This window comes from Parasteatoda tepidariorum, chromosome X2 (assembly GCF_043381705.1).
Source record: "Parasteatoda tepidariorum isolate YZ-2023 chromosome X2, CAS_Ptep_4.0, whole genome shotgun sequence".
NCBI lineage: Eukaryota > Metazoa > Arthropoda > Arachnida > Araneae > Theridiidae > Parasteatoda > Parasteatoda tepidariorum.
Window position 1 is genome coordinate 23,460,516 of NC_092215.1, and position 24,703 is coordinate 23,485,218.

The following is a 24,703-nucleotide window of genomic DNA, read 5'->3' on the forward strand; positions in this document are numbered from 1 at the left end:
AAAAATATGATAACAGTATTCTCGAACAAGCAAAAGAAATCTAAGGTTTCGAAATTCTTTATGAAGAAAATTTAGAAGATTGGTTTCAAAGTGATGCATGTGAACCTGGCTTCCAGTATTTGACTGATGAAAACGTCGTTATGTTGTTAAATCAAATAGTGATGATAGTAACTGAAGCAGAAGATGTAGTAAATGAATGAAATACAATTTCTCATTCTGCTGCTCTGTGGAAACTTTATTAGATTATATGGGAGGATTTGATTACGGTGACATTACTGCGGCTCGTAAAATATGTGTATCGATATATGGCGAAGACGCATTACACATTTTTTAATAAGGAAAATTCCAAGTTTGATGTTATGCATGCAAATGTCAGTAATTTTTTTTATTTTTTGTACTGATATTGAATTTTTCTTTAATAAAAGGAGTTTTCGGATTATCCGTGTTTTTCGATTGTCCGTGCGACCTGTCCCGGTGATTAACCCGGATAATCGGGAGTGCACTGTATTTTCATCAAAAACCTTGATATCAAACTAACTCTCAGACAAACTTATTACTCAAATAAAGCCAAAATATATGGTTCAATTAATTTATGAGAATATAAAGATATTTCTGTTACTGTAGTGCTCTAAAATTTAGAAAAAGAATCAAAACTAAAGAGATGGATAACTTTATTTGAAACAGCAACATTTCATACATGTAATTATTAAAAGTTCATAACACTTATGAATTTGAAATAGCATATAGTTTATTTCTTAACAGTATTTCACAAATCTGAATGACAAAATTCATTTTTGAATGATCACTAAAAAATTAACAATACTTTGACAACTTATTATTACAGTAATAAAATCATAAATATTATTAAAATCACATTGTTAGAAATTCTAAATTTCGAGCAGACTAATAAAAAGAATGAGAGAATTTTATTTACTTTTTAATACTTGGTAAACTCATAAAAATTACTCTCTTTTTACTTAAGGCAATCAATCCTTTATTTGTCAATCTGTACCTCGATTCAATGGAAAATGACGGAAAACAATTTTATTATTATTTACATTTAACAGTAAATGCTTTCAAAATGGAAATTTTTTTTAAATGTATTTCATTTCGAAATCTGTCACATTTTGATTAAGGTACAAATAGTAAATGCATTAGTATTGTACTAAAAAAATTATTTAGTTTAATTTCAAATATTATTAAGCAAATTCATGGAAGTTTGTGTTTGTTTTAGATCAATTTCATTAACCATAATACTTTTCTGCTCAAAATTACTCGTTAGAGTACATTTCGAGGGGTGATGTATCACAAGATGTATCAAAGAACTTCTCTATAGAAATAATAAGTCAGTATAATAATAAGTATAATAAAAAATATTTCTTAATCGAAAATTCATGAAAAAATGCTAAAATTTGACAACTGTTAAAAAAAGCCTCAACTTTTTTATTAATCTCCTCTCTGACTAAAATGTCTCATAATATTTTATTAAAAAAGGTAACAGGTCTTCAGAGCAGACCACATTCTAGCTTACAGAACAGAGCAAAGTTAACTTGATGAAATATTTAGTTCATAAAAAACAATGAGTTTAAAGAAATGATGATTACTTCCTCTTCAGGTACAGAAAATGTTTAAAGATGATAAAATTTCTTATCTATCAATGATTTTGCAGCACTAATGCAATTTTTCACTGTAGCTTCCTCTTCATATGGCTTCATTCTATAAAATAATAACAATAGTAACATAATAATAATACAAAGCAATATGAGATGAGTTTCAAAAATCAATTCTAATAGTAACATAATAATAATACAAAGCAATAAGAGATGAGTTTCAAAAATCAATTCTTAACTTAAGGGTTGATAGCAAAATAGTGATGAAAAACTTTTTTGATAATTCTATGTTTAAAAAAAAAATAGAAGAAAAATGACTGATCAAGTTCTAGTAATAAAAAAATATAACTATTTGTATAATAACATTTACAAGGGTCACTTTTAAAGAAGGAACCAATTGGTTATCGTATTTCCACATTCTGCCAAGAGACGTCAGTTCAGGGTCGGCAATTCTCTCAGTCCTAGCACATAGCTGTAGTTTTGCCTGAGGCTCTAGCATTGTTAGTTGTATGGTTATACTGTTTCGTTTGTAACCGTGTTAATCGGTAACCCTGTCGATTGTGAAATACATAGTTATTAAATGCAAAAAAAGTTTGTGCTGTTGAAATTTAATGGCAGTTTGTTCAAGTTTATGATGAAGGTATAATGAATGACAAATGTGCGTCAATGGCTTTAATGAAAGTATAAGCTTTTTAATGAAAGAACAAATGTTTGTGAATAACAATCTGGTTAACCTGTCATTAATGGAAAGTACTGGATCATTTACCAAACAGCTTTTAGATAGAAACATCAGATTGTTTCCAAAACTCAAGTTATTTATTTTGAAATTGGAGTTTCCTATATAATCATAACCTTTCAAAATTTCTTTTCAAGGGGTTCAATATATTCAACAATCATATTATTCTTGTTTAAAAAAAATTTATTCATTCTTTTGTGAAGCATTGTAAGTGGTAGTTTATTTTGGAGTTATAATTATTCAAATATCATTCAACTTCTTAATCTAATTCTTCTTGATTTTAGTTTTATTTAGCTTTCTCATATGTTCTTTAGCTAGAATGGCTACTTTTAACTAGTGCAACATATAGGTGCATCACTAAAAAAAACCTTCAAGACTGAACCTATTTTTTTGACCAATTAACACTGTCTAGCATTGTTTACCAGACTTTTCAGAAATTTATAGCTCTGTGACACCAAAATCATCAGTCATTTGGTTATTTCTTTCTAAAAAATTCTTTCTTTCATTTATTTATTAATTTTTTAGTTAACAAAACAAAAAGAAACCATTCATGTCTCTTTTTATTTTTCATTTCACTATTATTTATTTTTTGTCCCAGCCCTATATTTTTTCAAAAAAAATAATCTTGGTTAAGTTTTGGCAAGTATGTACATACGTTGGAGGGGGAATGCAAACATGAGTAGATTTAAATTTAACAATAGTACAAATTTTGTTTATATAAACAGATATTGAAATTAATCAATTCCATTTTAAATAAGATTTAGCGAGACTACAAAAAGAAGATGAATAAAAGTCTGACACCACCATTCTTTCATGGTAGCGCGACATCATTTCTTGATCTTTTTGCAATAATTATGAAAAGTAACGTTTTTACAACAAAAAATATGTTACATTTTCAATGAAAAAAAGAAAATTTGATTTAAAAAATTAATAGGAAAGAGATATTGACACAATTTCGTCCACTGATTTTACTGAAGACTGATTTCAGACCTCATGACCGAAGAATGGCACCCAGAACGCTATATACTTAAGGAAGTGGATAAAAGAATAATAAAAACCAAAAATTGCTAAACTGTTCAAGATCCTGAAAAGCACTTTGTTTACAATAATTAAAAATGAGGATGTAATTGGCAGAAGAAGAAAGTAATCAAATGTCATGACAACATTCACATGAAGCAAAATTTCAAAATCTAGAAAGAGCACTGAAGGACAGGCTTAAGATTAAGTGCAATATTAAAAAATGTCATTTAAACAAATTAAATGTAGTTTTAACTTTTAATGAACTATATTTAATACCTGCACCTTATTGGTATAAAAATACTGTGTATTAGTCATTTTCTAAAGTCTGTTTATGGTGTAGCATGTTTTCGCCAAAATATTCCATTGGCCACTCAAATCAGGCTTTAAATTTATTTTTCCAAGTTTTCCAGTAAAAATCTTAAAATTTCCAGGTCAGCGTGTTTTATTTCAATTAGTAATTTGCAATAAAAATATTTATTATCATCAAAATCTTGCTTTAAACAGAAAAAAAAATTAATTATGTTAAATACTAGTGGCACAGTACAATTAATTTTGTGCTGCATGTAAAATATCAAAAGTGTATCCTGATCATTTGAATATAAATCAAAATGTAAAATATTTCTACACATTTGTGTAAAATATACCGTCTTGATATAGTTCACTTTATTATTTTTTCCATTTTCTATTATTGCTGTGAATTTTTTTTTTAAAAAATAACTGTGCTTTGTTAAGAGATTCACTTACCACAGTTAAAAATTTCAAATGATGTAGCCCTTCATTTATCAGCCTATAACTTGCTATTTATCAGTAAAAAGCCATTATTTCTAAATCTTCAATTTTTTACCTTGAAAATGACACCTTACTTACTTATTTATTAAGTTTAAAATTTTTGGTTATCTGGTTGACTAACTTAAAACCTGTACCTGTACAGTCAGGGGTCTGTCTAGGTTTTTCTGAGAGGTACCTATTTTGTGAACATTTAGACATAATTTGTGAAAATTAAAAATTATATTAAAAAATCAACACAAAAATATGGTAAAAATATGGATTATCGTTCCTTGCGGGACACAAAATTAAAATTTTAAGAAAAAATATTTTGTGGAACTACTGTTTTTCCTAAAGTTGAATTTATGAAGGTACTGCTAAACGGTAGCAAATTTGGCCTAGACATACCCCTGACAGTGCAGAACAAAAAAACAAAGATTTGTTTTCCTTCTTTCTAATAAACAAATATAAATAATTTTTTTTTTCCAAGTTTATACATAATTTAACATCAGCTTTTCCGGGTAAAAAAAGATACAGTTTCGGAAATACCTCTGGAATCTAAGCAACATTTACGAACTTTTGACATAGTGAATAATACACAATTCGAATTTAGAATCAAAAATCAAATATTTTCCAACAAAGCAGTAAAATTAAATGTTAACATCTAGTTAGTTCGTAAAATACTATATGGCATTCTAGTTTAGCAGGATAATAATGGATAGAAATTTAATCACGGATTAGAGTAGTGAAAAAGAGGAAATCCAAAAAAGTGTGATTTTTAAACTTATAAATCATGTGATTAAAGATCCCGATGGTTAATTTTAAAATTGTATGAATGCATGTATGCATCGCATGCATGATTTTAAATTGAGAGAATAAATCATGATGCGTAATATTTAGATCACGTAAATACGAATCACGATGCATAATTTTTAAATTGTGCGAATATGAATCCCTATGTCTAATTTTTAAGGCACGCATCAATACAAAAATCTATGTTTGATATTACAACCGCAAAAACGAATCACGTCATTGGATTTTAAGCTCGCGTGAATACGAATCGCTACATAAGCTTTTAAAAGCGCTTAAATACAAATTGCGATATTGGATTTTTCAATCTCGTAAATAAGAATTGCGATGTACGATATTTAAATCGCCTGAATAAGAATCGCAACGTTCAACTTTTAAATCAGATAAATACGAAAATAGATGTTTGATAATAAAATCGCGATTTTAAAAAGGTTTAAATACAAAACGCGATATTGGATTTTTAAATCTCGTAAATAAGAATCATAATGTACGATATTTAAATAGCGTAAATAAGAATCACAATGCGAAACTTTTAAATCAAATACAAAAATAGATGATTGATATTAAAATCGCGTGAATAAGAATCGAGATATTTGCGGAGTTTGGACTAGGGATTTCTAAAAGGCTTGTTTGTATTGTTTTTAATTAGACATAATAAATAAAAATTAATTGAATGAGCAAATAAATATTTTCACCGCAAATCCACCTCATTTTTTCCCCCCGTTTGCTTTCGCGCCAAAAACAGGAAGCAGCAACGTCTGAATTACGAAAGTATGAACTATTAGGAAACGGATAAAAATAAGGAAAATCTTATTTTCTGTGCGTAAAATCGGAGAAAATAGCTAAAATAAGTAAAAGGTGGAAGGTTTAGCAGCTGGGACGTAGTTTGAATTTTCTGTTTATGACTGAATATTCACAGAAAAAGTGGGATATTTATAAATAATAAAAATAAAAAAAATTTTTAAAAAAAAAGTAACTTTTAGATAATCGGAGTTTTTGATAAAAAGGCAGAAATTTGAGAGACAAAAGCAAAAATCCTCTAAAAAGTGGAAAAATCTCACCCCTGATTATAAAGGTCAACCAGTTTTATCCCAAGGAAATGCTTTTTAGGGAAACTTCAGAGGGAGGAATGAGGACTTCAATACTTTCGCTCTGCGGAAAATTAAATTCCTCAAAAAATTTTAACTTGCAGAAAAAAAAACGAAAAAAACAATTCCGCGGAAATTAGCGGAGAAATTGAAAAATCTGAAAAAAAAAACAAAAAAGCGGAAATCCGCGAAAGAATCACATCCCTGTTTAATGCAAGCAAAAGTATTACTCAGTTGATGATATTTCAACTGTGCGACAATAAATATTCATCTAAATAAAGTAAATATAACGGATGGTAAAATTATTTAAATTAAGAAAAAAATTCCAGCTTTTCTCTAAAATTCCCTGATTTTTCCAGGACCTTATCCAAATTTCCCTGATTTTCCAGTATAAAAAAATTCCCTGATAATTCCAGGTGGGTGGCCACCCTGATTGATACTTTGCATACATCTTTTTACCAATGCCAAAAATTCGCGACATTCCATTTTTATGCCAAATGTTTATTTGTCTTTGCAGCCCCCACTAATTGTCAGAATTTATAAAATTTGGTTTTAGGGGTTATTTTTGCAAGAAATATATTCATTTTTTGTACCTCCGCATCAGAAATTTCATCATTTTCTTCTATTTCCCTTACCGTTAATTATACTGTTTGATTATCTCATAACTCTGATTTATGTTTGTTTTTTTTTCCATTTTCAAACATATCACAAATGTTTGTTTAAAACTTTCTTAATCAATGGAAACATTACATGTTGGGATATGACAGTCAAAATTCATGAATAATTTAGCATCCATGGGTTCACCTTCAAAGAGCAATTGATTTATAAAATTTTGAAAGGATATTTTCAAAAATTTGTAGTAAAAATCAAGATTTTTTCATGCATTTTGAAATTGTACCACTTTGATATACAATATTCTAAGAACTGAGACAACAAGGACGCTTAGCATTCATTTCAATTTCATTTATTGCTTCGGCAATAATAGTTTGGAGCAAGTGCTTTCTACTATGAAGCTTGAATTGTTCTTTGATGCAATCGTAAATGTAATGTAGTATTAGCTAGTAGAAACTATAGTTACACTTTTGAAAGCAACATATATGAATTAGCTAGAAAATTTTTTATTAACTATAGAATTTTTTTATGAAAATCTGTAATAATTAATTCCGGCTAAATTGCTATTCAATCTTTCTATATTAATTAATAATAAACCTTATGATTTTGAATAAAAATATCAAAGCAAAGATCAATATATTTAAAAGTCTTGTAAAGAATATTGAAATCATATCTAACCAAAGAAAACCATTTTTTAAATAAATAACAAACCTGTTGATTAATTCAGCTAATGCTTCATAATCAAGATTAGCTTCATTCAAAGCTTTAATACATTTGGTGCTAATCTGTTTTAAACAAACATTTTTGGCTCGGTTATGTATGACTGTACTCCATTGTGGCAAAAGCAAAGTGTACTTCCAGGCAATAAATACAAATTCAAAAAATGTTGGCCAATGTTCACTTTCTAAAAACTGATCACAATACTCAAGGCATTCTTTCTGGAAGAAAAAAAAAACATACATAAAATATATCTCTGTTCATTATTATTTTCACAATTTCATACTAAAAATATAAAATATTAACTGTTTTTAACAGAAAAGTTACTTCAAAAAAAAATTATCATTAGTGAAAAAACTGATTACAACTTAAATTTAAGTAAAAAAAAAAAATCAACTTAAGTGAATAATTTGGTAATAGTAAGAAAAATAATTTGGATTTTTGGGAAAAAAATTCTCGCCATGTATCTTGTGGAAAATAGCATTTATATAAACTTAATTATGTGTAATATTTAAATAGTCACAAAGGAAATATATCACATTAACAAAATAATATTTAAATAGCACGGGATGAATAATTTCAAGAGCAATTCAAACAATAAACAATTTCAATTCTCAATTGTGACTTAATAAAAAGGCACTTGCAATTTTAAAAAGAAAAAATCATATTCAAAGGGTTATTCTAAGTTTAGATAATCATAAATTATAGTTATAATTTTTATAAATGAGAAATGATTTATTTTTTTAACTCTCATTTCATGACATTTTAATACTTAAATATTAAAAATATGAATAAAACTCATCAAAATTATAGGCCATATTATCTTAAGAAATATAAACAGCTACATTTCTTAGCTATTGAGTCGGTTAGATATAGATTAATTGGACACAGATTCTGATCATTCTTGAATAATTAAGAAAGAAAAAATAGCTTCAGGAAAATTATGAAAATAATTTTAAATTATCTGGGCGATCATAAAGTTTGAATGTTACAAATATGATTTAAAATATAACTAGGACACAAAATTAGAATTATAAGTAGGATACAAAATATATTGCTTTCAAACAATAGTAAACATATTGCTTTTCATCCATAGTACTAATTTTGGAAACTCTTAAAATAAATTGCATCGATATGAAGTGACGTTTGATTTCCTACTCGTGTGAATACGAATCGCCATATTTGAATTTAAAAATGTGGAATACGTATCACGATAATGGATTTTCAAATCTCATGAATACGGATTGCAATATGCAATTTTTAAATTGCGTAAATATGAAATGCGACGTTCAACTTTAAAGCCACGTAATTCCGAAAATTGATGCTAATATAAAAATGGTGTGAACATGAATGGCAATATTATTGCTTCTTCTTTTAAAACGTGAATGCAATCACAATATTAGATTTTTAAATTGTGAGCATACTAATTGCTATATAAGATTTTTAAACTGTGTGAATACGAATAAGAATGTCTGAATTTGAAGTCATGTGAATCTAATCTTGATGAGTAATTTTCAAATCAAGAAAACACAAATCGCGCTTAATTTGCAATTTGAAATATGAAAATCAACTCAATATGGAAAGCAAATAGTATGATTCGAAAAGCATGTGAAGTAAGGAGCTGTGACTTACATAAATATTAATTGAAGATTGCAATGCTGATAAACCACTTTAATGCAAAACATGATTTGTGAAATCACGACGTGTTAAAATAATTTTGTAAATAATTTTAACACGTTTCCATTCAGAGGACGTCCAGAGATTGCCAAATTTAAAAAAATTGGAAGTTTTTTAGGAAAAAGCTGAATTTGATTTTTTTTAAACAGCACAGGAATTTAAATATTTTACGAAAACAAAATTAATCGAATAAATTTTATAAAAGTATCAGTAAAATTAAAGAATTTCTACCAGTGTGACATGTGCCTTTATTAGTTAGTTTTGCCATTGATCTTTTCTCTTCCTTACTGAATACAATCTGAAGATGTTATTCATTTATATTCTCTTTTCTTTGTTTTCAATGTATATGATAGAGGACAATTTTTGCCCTAATTCACACAAAAAATTTCATGTTTTGACATAGAGAAAAAAAATACCTCTAAGTTAGGGGTGCTCAACCTGCGGCCCAAATGCGGCCCGCCAACCCTCGATGTGCGGCCCGCGGCCGCAATCTGAACAAAATGAAAAAAAAAATTCAATATTTGTTTTTGAAGAATAATAAAAAAAATTCGGTAATTTAAATTTACACTTTTAAGTTTTTGACGCACCCAATCTCAATCAATGTAGTTTTTCGATGGTTAACGCTACGGATTTCAGCATAGTTTTAAAAATCCCAATATTTTTAATACATCATTATTACAATTTACGAACTTTAATTACCACTTTTAACGCTTTTCGTATGTGCCGATTCCAATGACTTTTCAGTAGTTATTGCTACCCATTTTCAAGTAGTTTCTGAAATAGCGATTTTTGAAAGTTATGAAACGCTTTATTTGTGGAAACTTCATGGAAAATCTAAATGACTTTAGATCCTTTCTTCAACAGTTATTGCTGCAATTTCCGCCCGGTTTTTAAAACTTCGAAATTTTAGCACCATATTATTGCGAATTGCGAGTAAAGAATCGCTCATTTAGGTAACCATTTTTTTGACATGGCTTACTTGTAACGATTTTATCGCAAATCAAATTATTTTTCAATCGTTATTTTAGAAATTATTGCTACACATTTCTACAAGGTTTTGAAAGTACCGATATTTTTTATACGCTATTGCGACATTTTAATTTCAAATCTCGCATTTAAATTACATAAAATTTTGATGGACTTTATTTACTCCAATTTCATCTAAAATATTAAAGTATTTTGGTTATTGTTTTAGTAGTTATTACGTTTTCCCCGTGATTTAAAAAGATTATGATATTTTTAATACTTTGACAGCAAGCGAGTTTTGAATCGCGCATTAAAATAATTATTTTTTACGTGCTCTGTTTGTGCCGATTTTATCATTTGCGTTGTACCGATTTTAACACGAATTTTTTAAGAGGTTTTTCGAAAGTGTTTTTTCTTCTTTCCCGTTATTGCTGCATTTTTATTTGTGATTTAGAATATACCTGATATTTTCACACAGTATTACAACTCGTGAAATTCGATTCAGCTTTAATTTTTTTTCGTAACTTAAAAAGTAATTACGTATCTTAGCCAAATCAACACCTTCCCAGGAAAAAAAAAACCTAGATGTGTTTAAATGCGGTCCGTTTTGCAAAAAAAAAAATAAAAAAATAAATAATTCAAAAAACGGCATAATTCTTTAGTCCCATGAACACGTGCAAGTTTAACAACACACATCGAACCTATTCTTTTTGTTGTCACATGTAATTTAAAAGTCATACATCGTAATTTGTATTTACGCTATCTGAAAATTGCGCATCGCATTTCGTATTAACATTAACGAGATTTAAAAATAATCCATCGCGTTTCGTATTTACGGGATTTAAAATCACATATCGCGATTCGTGTTCTGGCGTTTAAAATATCATCCGTTGCTACTTTTCTCGCAATTCATATGCACGCGTTTTAAAAACCATATATCGCGATTCATATTCATGCATTTTAAAAATCAAGTGTTGTGAGTAGTCCTTTCGCAATTTAAAAGCCACACGATTCGTATTCACGCGATTTGAAAAACAAGCATCGAGTTTTTTATTTACGCAATTTAAAAATCACACATGGCAATTCGTATTCAAGCAATTAAAAAATAACACATAGCAATTCGTATTCAAGCAATTAAAAAATAACACATCGCTATTTGTATTTCCGCGATTTAAAAACCCAGAAAGGAAGAACACCATCTAGGACAAATTCCAAAACTGATTATGTTATTTGCTCTAAGTTTAATACTACCCACAACAACAGCTTCTGTCGAAAGACTGTTTTCCAGAATGAATTTGGCCTGTTCAAAATTACAGAGTAGTCTTTAAATACAATCATTACATTTTCATTTAATGGCTCAAAAAATATCACATGATCAAGTAGATAAAATTATCACAATATTCAAAAATTTTGCAAATTACAGTATAACCATTAAGAAATTTTTTAAACCATTTTCTACCTTCTTGGAGCATTTTATATCATTTATGATTATATGCTGGGAAATGATTTGTATATCATTAAATTTTAACTGTATAAAAAATTTAATCAAGATAAGTTTCGAAAAGTAATGTAAATTTTATTGATTGTTAATTGATTGTGTATTAATTGTAAATAGTAAGTGTCATGTTAAAAATATATTCGTCATAAAAAGTTGTAAACAAGTATCTTAATAGTTTTTTATTATTAAGGAATATAGTTCCTTAAAATTTAATGTGTTTTCTTCTTTCTTTTTCTTTCCTCTCATAGCCTCTTATTATTAATTTAAAATAAAAATGTCTGAAAGATAAAGTACATTCCCTAATAAATGCTAAGTCTTATTTTCCACTTAAGGGGTTTAGTTTTAGTTTTAATCATTTTTAACCCTATAAACTTTCTTTAAATCAAAGTATTTAACTTGAATTTATATTAATGACTAGAATATTTATTTATTTGAAATTTAATTCTATGAAAAAAAAATTAACGTTAAAATTTATGTTTAAATGGACTTTTGTATTTTGTAATGTGATAAAAAAAATTTCAATTTTTCCATAGTTTTTTAATTATTTCAATTTATCTAAATTTTTTCCGATAAATTGATTCTGATTTTCGAATTCTGTTTTCCTTCTTAAGTAATCAGTTTTGCATTTTCTAATTTTAAACGTTTTAAAGTATTGTATTTTCTGCAAAGAGATTACAAGGTTAACCGACAAAAAGAATTTAGTGTTATATAAACAATGATGTTTATATAACAATCACCACCAACAATTGCTTTCAATATGTTGGTCTAGACACTTTGGCATGTGGCCCTTCATTGATCAATCTGCTGTGCATGTGGCCCTTCACTGAAAAAGGTTGTGCAGCCCTACTCTAAGTTGAAAACACAATTTAGTATTTAGCAGATCGTCATAGATTTTTAAAAAAGTCCGTTTAAGTAATTTGAAATTTTGTGAAGGAACTGTTTTTAGAAATCAGAATTTTGTGAAAGGTCCATAAACAAACTTAATTTCTTCCTAGATTGACTCATGACAATAAGCATTTCATAAAATCCTTTGGTATAAAGAACTATTCCAGCATAGCTAACAATATTTTTGATCATATAACTAATGCTGTTCCAAAACAAAAAGTAAATTCAATTCAGTTTACAGCTAAATTACATAAATGCTAATTTATGTAATTTATAATATAATGTATAATTACAACTAATACTGATTCTATGATTCACACACAAAAATATGAACAAAATTCAAAGACCTTCAGAGAAAAAAACACTAAAATTTCAAAAACAACTTGTGATGAGTTGATAACTTTTTTAGTTGTCTAAGCCTGAAATCAGTATAACATGACATGTTTATTATATAATATTTATTTGCATTACAATAAAGCTTTAGCAGAATATTCTTTCTGGAGTAAAAAAAAATTAAATAAATACATAAATGCTTAGGAACAAAATATTATAAGTATGCTTATTTAGCAGGGAGAAAGGATAACATTTCTAGATAATGGTTTAAGAACAATACAACAGACACTATGACAGAAAATAAAATATATTAAACTATGTTTTTTGATGTAACAGTTTTGCTTATATTTTTTAGACAATTTCGATAACAAAAAACAAAATATTTTTCTTCATCCATGTTTAATTTTTTATTACTCTTCAAGGCACATTTCCCATTTTTGCAAAGCTTGCCACATTACTTGAATTTAGCTTTACTTTTATTAATATCTAAAATAACCTTATCTTAGTCAAAAGAGGAATAAGGAAAAGTGTTATTGATAATACACTTACAATCAAGCAATGCAGTTAAAAAAAATCTCACAACTGCTGTGATAATTGTGTTTCTAGAATGTACATAAAACAAAGGAATTTCACTCATTTGCTAAAGTTTGCAAAACTAAAAATTCAAAGTAAATTGAAAGTTAACTAAAACATCATAATCAATAATAAGTGTGAAGGCACCTTTGGAAAGAATGATCCTAAAGTAATATAAAAATACATGAGTTCAATTCCATATTACTGTTCTAAAGCCAGTTTTGTTGATCACTTGCAGTTTTTTATTTGCAATGTCAAGTCTTTTCAAATAAAATTGAAAATTTTTAAAGGCCTTGAAAACTGAAAAAAATTCAAGCACTATTATAAGTCTGTATAAACTTGGTAATACCATACCATAGTCTCAATACTTTCTCCTACTAAGTAATTTATCTAATATGAATTATTAATCAATTTTTGACATTTTAGAAGTTCTATTAAAAATAAACTTTAAAGCTTTTAACAACAATTTATTGCCTAACAAAAAATCTAATTCTGATGAGTTTGGTTTACAATTTCTTCCCCTGCCAATTCTGTAACAGCTTTGCTGCAAAATTATCAATTTTAAATTATTTGCAATTTTTTTAGCCAGGGATATGATATAATACATTAAGTAATTGCTAAATTTGAAAATAAGGCACATAACAATTTAAAAACAATTAGTGTGATTTTTTTTCTTATGGTTTAACTTAAATTTTAGGACTTAATAGTTCTCACAGGGAAAAAATGAATCAAAATTAAAAAGAAACATTCACAAAGATAAATTGATTGAAAAAAACTTACCTTATAGGCTTCTAAGTGAGATCTAACACGCAAAAAAGTAAAAGAGCTGTCTTGGGAACCCCATACATTGCGGGGTAATGACTTGTTAACAGTACGTTGTAACACACTCAATCTAGCATCAACTGGTGTAAGATCTGGCTCTGGCACCAATTTAACTAGAGTCTAAATACCAAGAAAATAAATTTTTCAATTTGGTGCAATTACAACTGTCATAGTAGACATTACACAGATGCAAAATTAAACATTGAAAAAGCAAAAAGATAGGAGAAACTTTTATCTTCCTCAAAAAGTCATTGTTACAAAAAATAACTAAATATATTTTAAAGGAAAAGGTTTCTTTCTTTTTTCCAATAACTGATCTTTTAGACCCTCTAGAACAGCTAGAAATGTTCCAGTATCGAATCAGAAAATAAAAAAAGTATTAACAAGATTATCTAATATCAAGTTATTTATTAACTTTAATTTGAAGATCTCGCACTTTACACAGATAAAATTAATTCAAAATAGAACACAATAAATATTTCTAAAGAATAAAGTAAAATAAACTTGTAATCAAAAGATATAAAAATTTAGAAGCAACTTGAAATAGTATATAAAAAAAATTTCAATATAAAAAGTAAAAGGTTTTAATCAAATATTTAAGTAATAAATAAATATTATTAAATTATTAATTTAACATAACCCAATATTTTCATAATATATTCAAACTAAATTATCGATCATAAGCATAAGTTTCTTCAAGATTCATGTATCATGAGAAGCAAAAATTATCTGAATAAAAACTTTACAAAGTTAAAATTTATTATTTTGCATTCAAATTTTTTATTTTTCTGTAGCGAAATTCCAGTTTAAACAAGCTAAATCGGATGGTGAAATGCAGCGAAAATCATAAGGGAGAGCGAAAAGATTGCAATGCATCTCTGGAATGCATAATTTTCCACTGCAAAAATAATAAAAAAAGTGCATTGACAGAGCTGTGTAAAAAAATTAAAACTTACATTTAAAAAAAAAAAAAAATTCTTCTGTTTTCATAAAAAGAAGAAAGTGAAAATAATTTTGAGTTGAATTCCTATAGAAATTATGGCTTTAATTTTTGGTTGAATTATTACTTCGGATGAATTATTATTATTACTGAATCAATAACTAATTCCATTTTTTTTCCAAATATTTATTTTATATATACAGTCAAACCTTGATAGCTCGAACTTGAAGGGAGAGGAGAAAAAATTCGATTTATCGAAAATCGCATGTTATCCATGGTAGAATGAAGAAAAATGCTCTTTACATACCTTATTTACTATTCCATATGTATTCTAAAAACACTTTTTACACTTTCATTTAAAAAAAGATTCAATAGTTGTTTTCTTTAGAGATGTGTAAGAAAGTTTGTCTTATAACACTTTCTAAGTGAACTATAGCTTTAAATGTCTCCTCTGACATATTCGGCTGCCTCTCAATAAATCTCCTTACAGTGTCCATTGCAGAAAGTGCTTGTTTGTTAGTAACATTGGGCGGTAAATCTTCGATTTCCTCACCCCCTTCTTCTGATAGTTCACAAGCTTTCGTTTGAGCGATGATATCGTCATCCCACTGACCACACACTGTTACTGCATCATCTATGTTTACAAACTAATGAAATTCCATGTCATCAAGCTTCACGAGTCCAGTCAATCTGTTCCAATCATTTTCGGTGTAGTTTTCAGCAGAATTAACGATATTGATTGTTTGACTACTTTTGTGATCTTTAATGAATCCAGACTTCTTGAAGCCATTCATTATCGTAGAGGAAGACACATCATTCCATGCCCTGTCAGCCATTCTTAAATTTTTTTATTTTTTTGGAATATTTTTTTAATTTTAGAAAAAAAATCTACACTATTTATGGAAAAAAAATTCAAGTTATCAAGAGATTAGAAAAACAAATTTGTGAAATCAAGTTTTTTTTAACATTGAGTGTATAGGAAATTTGAAGGGAATTTTTTTTCTTCGAGATATCGAAAAATTCATGAAATCGAGGTTCGACTGTATATATAATTTAAATATAGATTTATAATACTTTACACATAGGGTTGAACTTTTAGTAAAAAAGGATCCTGGGTCTTAAAGATTCGCAGTTTGCAAAGTCTACCCAGAATAACTGAACTTGGTTTTTTCTGTTAGAAGCTATTCTTGGTGTATTTTTTTTGTCGCTCACATTTCATCTAGTACCTACAGTTATAAAAGCTTATTATGTGCATCATATAATGTGCTTATCATACCATGTGCAGTAGTAAAATCCTTATCACATATGACACAGTATCCATGATACAAGACATTCTTGAGTATTTAAGAACAGGAAATTCCTTTTAATAATCATCTTCAAAAACTTGATTATAGGTTCTCCTTTTTTAGATGGCATCCAAAAATCTTCAAAACGCCTATCCATGAACGAAGTGATATTAATAAACAACATATAACAATGTTACAATTGAAGTTAAAAAAAAAAAATTTAGAATGCTATGATTTTTTAATCAATAATGCTCCAAACACATTACAGAGCAGAGATTGACTTTGTCCCGTGAACTGGTTCAAGCAGAGATTTTTGGACATCTATGGAGTAGTGAAGTTATTCAATAGTAGTAAATATTAGAATGGACTAACTGTGCTAAAAGTAATTAGAGCTCATAATCAGTTTGAGCACCTAAAAAGTTTTTCTTTGGTTCCAATAGATTTAAATTATCTGTTAAAATATTTAAAATACTCATTAGAAAAACTCATTACAATGCTTAAAAGAGTGATATTATTTACCTCACTAAGTTCAGGAGTGGACTTCATAGCATCACTAATAAGTTCAACAAGCTGTGATTGACTAAGGGCTTTTAAACTTTTTTCAAAATTATTGCTAGGCTTTACATTTTTCAGTGGCTCTCTTTTCACCTAAAGAAAAGTTTTGTTTGATATATACATTTGAAATAATGATAGGCATAAAGACACTAGCAACAAAAAAAAGTTGTGAGATAAATAAATAAAAAATCTTACAAAAAAGTCTTTACTTTGACTAAAAACACAACAATGAATTTCAGTACCTTTAAGCATAATGAATTTCAGATTAAGAAAGGAAAAAGTTAAGGTCATCCAAGCAAACAATGAAAGGAAAAATAGTATAAAAATACTTACACGTTTGGGAGCAATTGTCAGTTCAGCAAAACCTTCTTCATTTAAAACAATACTTTCAGGTGTCATATTTAGTCTCTTTCTTGGGGATGACCGTACTGGGGTTTTAACAGGTGATGACAATCTTTGAAACACACTAGCTTTCTTGGGGGATTTTGTAGGAGTCTTAAAGAAAACTGGATCTGGGGCATCTATAAAATACAGTACTCTATTAGGTGAGAAAAATGTTTGAAACTGAAAACAAATTGGTTCTAAGCAGGGTTGGCAGGTTTTTGAAATGTGACAGTTTTTGACGGTTTAAACCGTCACATCAAAAACCTCACTGTCAAAAATGTTGAAAATGTCAAAAACCTATATTCATATGTGAAATTTAATTAATACATAAAATTTATATATTTTTTATAAAGGATAATCCACAGAAGAGGATTTGTATTCTTTTAATGCCATAGAAATAACAAAAACTATTCAAGCACACCATGAAATATGATTCTATAGAGGATACGACACCAACCAACCATAAAGGATAATGTTTCTAAATATGTTCTAGAAAAAATAAATTTAAAATTTTGAAGAAACACTTATATTTTTAATAATAACCAAAATCTTGTACTTTTGAAAGCTCACATCTTTTGTAATATTATGTATTCATTTTCATGTGTTATTGAAAATCTGCAGTGATATTATTAAGAAATTTATTTATAACCAAATTTAGTGTATAGTATAGATTGTACTAAAATTTAGACATAATAATTTTAATTTAATTAGAATTTCCATAATAATTTGTTTAAATATTTCACGGATCAGTGACTGTAATGTTCTTCTGTTTAGTTTGATTTTTGTGATTGGTTGTTAGTTTTTCAGAAAAATCAGTAATTCAGAATTTTAAATCTTCAATTTTTTTTTAATTCATAGTTAACATAAGACAATACAAATTTAAGTGCTTTCTGTTAAATACACAGAGTAGTTAGTGTCGATTTACAGTATATTCAGCCTATTCATTTACTATGCTGAAAATTTAGTTTATCCAAATACTTGTGAATTTCATTTTGCTGAATACTATATAGTTTTGTTGAATATCTAAATATTCAGCTGTTGAATAATTACTTCTTGCTTTCAAGATATGCATTATTTGTATTCTTAATACAAGTGGAGAAAAAAAAATTAAGAGATAAAAATTGTTTTAAAATGATAAGTGTAATAATTATAAATAAATATAATAAACAATATGAATTATATTTATCATTATTCATAAATATAACTACTTTTAAATTCAAATTAACATACTGGATAATAAAGATATTCGGTATAACATTAAAAAAAAATTTTTATACACTTGTATCTTATATCAAGTTTGTATTTATACAACATAACTTGTAAGTTCCTTATAAATATTAGTTATATGTTCCTTATATGTCAAAAATGCATAGTAATAAACTTTTAATTTTCTTAAGTATCAAAAAGAAAAAAAAAATTTTTTTAAATATAAATATTTAAACAATTTTTGTGCAAAATTTTTCTGCACATGCATTTGAATATAAATTTCTGAGATTTTAAATCTGTTATTTTACCTTAATTTTAATTAAAAAATATTTTAAAACCTGCTGATTACCTATAGTATAATTAAATTTCAATATAATGCATGGCAACTGTTGGTAGTTTTGAAGTTTATATATTTTCTTGGCAAACTTCAGTTCTTGACAGTTTAAACCAGTATTATACCCTTGTCATGTCAAAAACCACTTTTTGACGTCAAAAACCCAACCCTGGTTCTAAGTAAGAATGCAGGTTTGTTATAATTTTAATTTCTGTGGTTTTTTTGCCACACAAGCTTTTTTTAAGGGGTTTTATAGAAGTCCTAAAGAAAACAAGATTAGGGCATCTATAAATTACAGCAGTCTATAGGTTAAAAAATATTTGAAACAGAAAACAGATTATTGGTTAGTTAGGATGCAAGTTTGTAACTACATAAATTTTTATGAATTGTTAATGTTTTCTTCTAAATATGCAAATTTTTTTAAATGCTACAATTGTGAATAATTTGAAAAATGTTTAAAATGAATGATTCTTTAATTTGTTCTTTTTTTAAATTTTTCATTCACATTTTTAAAATAATTACTCATTTTCTAAAATTTAAAAATATATAATTTAAAATGAATTAAACATTTAGAAGAATAGATTAATAGCAAAATGATAACAAAGTAGTTCAAAGACAATCCAAATCCTATCAAGTTAGATAACCTTTCTATCACTTGGATGATAAATTAATGAATACACTAAACCTGGCAAGTACAATAAGAATAAAAAAAAAAATAAAAAAAATTAACTAAAATTATTAATGCATAATTTACTCACAACTTGGAAGCATTTTTCTTTAATTTAAGCTGAAAATTATGAGAAAATATACATTCAAAATAATCATTTTTTCAAAAAAATGAGATTTATTTAAAAAATCATTAAAACATTTATTTATATCCTCCCTGCAAAAAAGAGACCCAGTGGAGAATAATCCTAACAAAGTAAATATTTGTAATAGAAATCAAAATTAAACCTATATGCACAAATAATTTTACCAGTGCGTAATTATTTAATCAGTGAATTATTTTCTTTTTTCAAAATAGAATAAGAATAAAAAGGCAGTGTTTTAAGGGATGGCAGCTTATTTTAACAGAAAGGGCACATTTATAACGATCAAGTGGCAGGCAGGTTGGACCACTCTTCTAAAAACACTTAGGGAGAAAACTGGAAAATTATGATATGCTCTATTATCAAAACATATCACAGTTATATTTAATAAAGCAGACTAAAAAAACTATAGATACACTGATTTTGGATAGTGACCCAAGGCAGGGATAAATACTCAACCCACTGGTCATTCACCCAAGATAAATTATAAATCTACTTACTCTAAATCATTTTATAGATAAAGCTGAATATTGAAAATATGCAAGACCTAAAATAATCTTAGAAAAAGTGGAGCAATTATATTTTTCTTTACAATAAAATTACTATTTAAGTTTAATTTATTAATTTCCTTAAAATATAATTTTTAAATTAACAAAAATCCAGAGAAAGATATATTGGTCTTAAACATTAAAGCAAATAATTTTTAAAATTTAGCATGAAAATACTTACCATACTTATAGGTAGCTGGCTTTTTCTGAAGACCACGATTTTCAATGATATTTTGTTCAGGAGAAGTGGGAGTAGGTGGTAAATTCGAGTTATAAAAGCTACTTCCTACACCTGAAAGTCAAAAGACCAAAAATAAATTAAGTTACATAAGGCTGGTGTAATCTTCTAAAAACTGCAAAATAGTTAAAGAAATTAAAGGAAACATTATTCATATAAATTTGGAGAGTATAACCTGCAGCTTGCATGTTTTACATGTGCAGAATGCGGCAACTAAACATAATTTTAAAAAAACTATAATACTTTTTGTCTATGTTTTAAAAAGCTTAATATTTTTTATATGACATAACTACGAAGATATTAATATGACATAATTTTGAATTTTAGTAATCACTTTTAAAGCTCTTAATTAGCTTCCATTTCAATGTTAATCTAAGTGACTTTCTAATCATGTTTTCAGCAGTTATTGTTGGATTTCCCTGTGCTCTTTTTAATACTGATATGTTTAATACCATATTATGACTTGTGAGTTTCAAATCACACATTCTTATGTAATCACTTTAGATGTGCTTTACTTGTGGCAATTTTATCCAAACCCAAGCTATTTTTCAAATGTTTTTCGTTAGTTATTGTTATGCATTTCCACATGGTTTTGAAAATCCTGATTTTTTAATTACACATTAATACAACTCTTGAATTCATTCAATACTGTTGCACACCCCTGATATAAATTAAATACCAGGCTATTAAAAATACACTATTAATAATGAACAAAAAATAGTTTAAATATTAATGCAAAAAATATACACAGTGGAAATTTCAATAGAAAAAAAAACAATTAAAAAGCAGTAATAAAAAAACAATGAGAAACTGGTATATATTTGATGTTGATATCAAAATATTTCTTATGACTTAAAACGAAATTAAAGAAGACTTAGGCCGAAAAAGAAAAAATTTCATTCAATTTTAGATTTACCTCTTTCAACAAGGGTACAAAAGTCCCGCAAAATATTTCTTCTACCGGCAGCTTCCGCCATAATTTTTTTCAAGCTGTTGAAACTTAAAAATGCTCAGTTGTTGCATTGAGTCTAGAAGATATATTATTTTACACAGACATTGTTTAATTGCATAAAAAACTAATAACACTTCAAAATATAACAAACCAAGCGAGTGGATTTTAGCCAGTCCATACAGATAATAAATAAATTTTAATAAAAGCTAGATCAGACGGAGTTCTTCCTACATTGTCTCCCCATGCAATTAAAAACATTACTTATAAGAAAAACTAATGTTAAAATATGAACTGTTTATTAATAAAATAAATTACAAAATGTTAAAAATTCTGACAAAAAGGAGTCAAAATATGCAACTTTAAGAGTTTAGCGAAAGGCAGAATGATAAGAGGGGGTAGTCAGATAATGACAGTCTCAGCATTTCTCATTTTTTCACCTTCCTCTTTCCATAGCTGATTTTTTAATCATCTGGCCTATTTTCTACCACATTAGGCTAGATTGTCTGTAGCCATCTGCATTTAATATTCCTTCTGCTGTCATAAGTTTAGGCACACTTAGAATTGTTCTATAAAGCTCAAAATACAGATTTTTTCCCAATTATTTTATTGCAAGTGTAGTAAACAGAGACAATTAGAATAAAAATTCAAATCTTAACTGTTCAAAAAAAAGTTTAAACACAAGATTAGATAAATTTAGATTTTTAACAAATTACACCAAATTAGAAAGTTGCTACATTTTCAGCTGTCATTATGAACCTTGGGGTTATTTCAACTTTTATTCATAATGCTAAGATCCAAACAATATGCACATGAAGAAATTTTTTCAATTCTGATAATAAAATTTGAAGAAATATCTATTTCAGAAATCTTAGTTCAATAAATTTTTCAGAGCAAAACATATGCCCAGTTCCAGTGTTTGTTATGAATTATAAACTATAATTATGATATGAAAAAACTGTATAAGACAACTTATACAAAGAAAACAAAAAAATTCAAAAATCAACTGAAGTCACTAAACAAATGACAAGGAAAATCAAATGAGCCATATTGTTTCAAAAGATCTTATGCCTAAATCTACGTCTATAAAATAATGTCTTACAGTTAAAAATACAACAATTTTAAACTGCACTCTATTTAGATATGAACTAAAAGGATAAAAAATGTTAGAATATATTGCAAGTCATATATGGGGAACGGAAAACTGTACTTATCAGTGCTGCAATAGAAAAAAAGACATTAAAAAATAACTGAATATGAATGTAGAAAACATATTCTTACAATGGAAAACTGTGTGTTCCAGTTGATATAAAAAATGACTCATCAAATGAGGCAGCTAAAACTGGTAAAAATGTGAATACATATTTTATTTTATGTATTAATTTTTAAGCTATTTATTCTATTGCCCATAGTATCCTATCTTATCAATGTATTACACATTAAGAAAATTATTAGGGAAAAAAAGTTTTATTTCAGAATTTATTGAAAAATTTTATATGTGCTTAACTTTAGTGGCAAACTATACAAAAGAGAACAAAAAAAAATTCTTTTTAATTTTACCTACTAACAAAAAAAACAAATCTGTCCTGTTAATTTTTGTTCAGAACAATAGACAATTATGCATAACACAGGATATAACTTTTTTTTTTTCATTCTGTATTCACAATTTATGGCCCATTTGAAGTGCTATAGCTCATAAGCGGAATCTCTGAGTAATCAAATTCTAACAAAGTCAGTTTGTTATGCCAAGAAGGCTGAAAGAGAGCTTTCTTTAAATTTTATATGATTCATAACTTAAACCACTTTTTAGCTGAATTTACATATATTTATTATCAAAAACTTAAAATAATTATTTTAATTAAATATGAATTTACAATACATCGTAAACAATTTACGTTACAAAATATATATAGCTGTACTTGTTATAGCTCTATATTCAGAATTGGTATCCCTGGAAAAAATTAGAAACTTAAATTTTTATAAAATTATGTAGGATGTAAGAGCGGTTGGGGCAGTTAAAAAAAATTAGTTTTCGATTGAACTAATCTATCAGAAAAAAAAATGGATCTAAAAAATGGGAATCTAATTTTAATTATAAATTTTAGATTTTGAAAAAAAGAAAAACGACATAAATAACAAATCACACTGACACTCAAATAACAAACAAAAAATTTAATAGTCGAAATGAACCGCGATGAAATTTTAAGTAATCATCTGCAGGAAACTCAATACTGAAAAGATGATTAAATTTAATTGTTTACATACAAAAATCTTAATAACATAAAATTGAAAACAGAAGCATGAAAAAACTTTAGCACGTTCTCTCTGTAATGAATTAATTATAAGTGAATTATTGTCAAAAATACCATCGATGACTAACTTTAAAAAGTTTTCTACAACGATCAAATTTCGATTGTGGTAAAATCAATTTAATAAGAGATATTCAATCGTTGGAGAAATAAAACCTAATCTTCTTACCACGATGCAACGGACAGACAACTAAATTCCCGCTTGTTATGATGATGAAGTTTTCTAAACTGAATCTTGATTAAAAAACGAATGCTATTATAGAAAAATATCAAAATATCATGTGACGTCAAACTCTATTTCAAAGATTTTAAAGCGGAAACAAACTATTAATTTCTAAAATGGCAACAGCCAAGGGTCCGACATCCGATTAAATATCCGCCGGAGCTGGAATTCACACTAATTTTTAAGAACGGTTTATTGTTGTTGTTATTGTAGTTCATTTACGTTACAGGGCTGCACAATGGATGGTGTTTTCAATAGGAATGTAAATAATAACAATCTCGAACTCGGCACCTACTCTAGTTCCGGTTAAAAAGTTTGCAGCTGCTTACTACATGTTATTCTGATAGGCGATGTTTTCAAACGGATAATTTTGTTTTCAATAAAAGAAATAAATTAGATAATTTCTGAGCTCAAATCTGCCGTATTTCATAAGATATTAATGTTATTATGTAATTCTGGGNATAGTGACCATTTGAATAAATGAATGCTCTGAAATATGCTTTGATCCTTTATTTATGGTCTTTGATCTTTAAGTGTAGTAAATAAATTTTAAAGTGTTCAAATAATTTTATTTTGTTAAAGTTTTCAAATTACATGTTTTCGTGTTCTGATATTTTAGGAAATTATATTTATTAAACACTTCACATGCATAACTAACAAAATAATTTTTTTTAAAAAGTTAGTTAAATATTAAAATTATTTCTGTGTAACAAATTGAAGTTCGTTTAGGTTTAAACACATTTCTTGAGATATTCATTTGGCCATTTGCTAAATCAAATTTTTAAGTCAAGTAAAAAAAAAAATTAAATA

At 27.2% G+C, this 24,703-nt stretch overlaps 1 protein-coding gene across 6 annotated transcripts; it reads right to left on the reverse strand.

Moving 5' to 3' along the window:
- Positions 1-654: 654 nt before the first annotated feature.
- On the reverse strand, positions 655-23,971 carry LOC107455085 (uncharacterized). 6 transcript variants are annotated; one of them, XM_016072516.3, is made up of 8 exons: positions 23,840-23,971; positions 21,329-21,440; positions 20,356-20,466; positions 17,227-17,414; positions 16,858-16,986; positions 14,071-14,232; positions 7,353-7,579; positions 655-1,716 (listed from the first exon to the last, which is right to left on the reverse strand). In XM_016072516.3, exons 2-8 carry the CDS (start codon positions 21,387-21,389, stop codon positions 1,629-1,631), a joined length of 966 nt encoding a protein of 321 aa, XP_015928002.1. In that variant the 5' UTR covers positions 21,390-21,440; positions 23,840-23,971; the 3' UTR covers positions 655-1,628. The 6 variants fall into 6 exon arrangements, with proteins under 6 accessions (XP_015928002.1, XP_015928003.1, XP_015928004.1 ...); XM_016072517.3 differs by having other exon boundaries at positions 23,742-23,882; XM_016072518.3 differs by having other exon boundaries at positions 23,728-23,862.
- Positions 23,972-24,703: the final 732 nt, after the last annotated feature.

Coding starts and splice junctions, on each gene's coding strand:
- LOC107455085 (XM_016072516.3), bottom strand. CDS start 21,389: ATGGCGGAAGCTGCCGGTAGAAGAAATATTTTGCGGGACTTTTGTACC. Junction 17,415..20,355: donor GCCAGCTACCTATAAGTATG/GTAAGTATTTTC, acceptor TGTATTTTATAG/ATGCCCCAGATCCAGTTTTC. Junction 1,717..7,352: donor TTAGCTGAATTAATCAACAG/GTTTGTTATTTA, acceptor ATTATTTTATAG/AATGAAGCCATATGAAGAGG.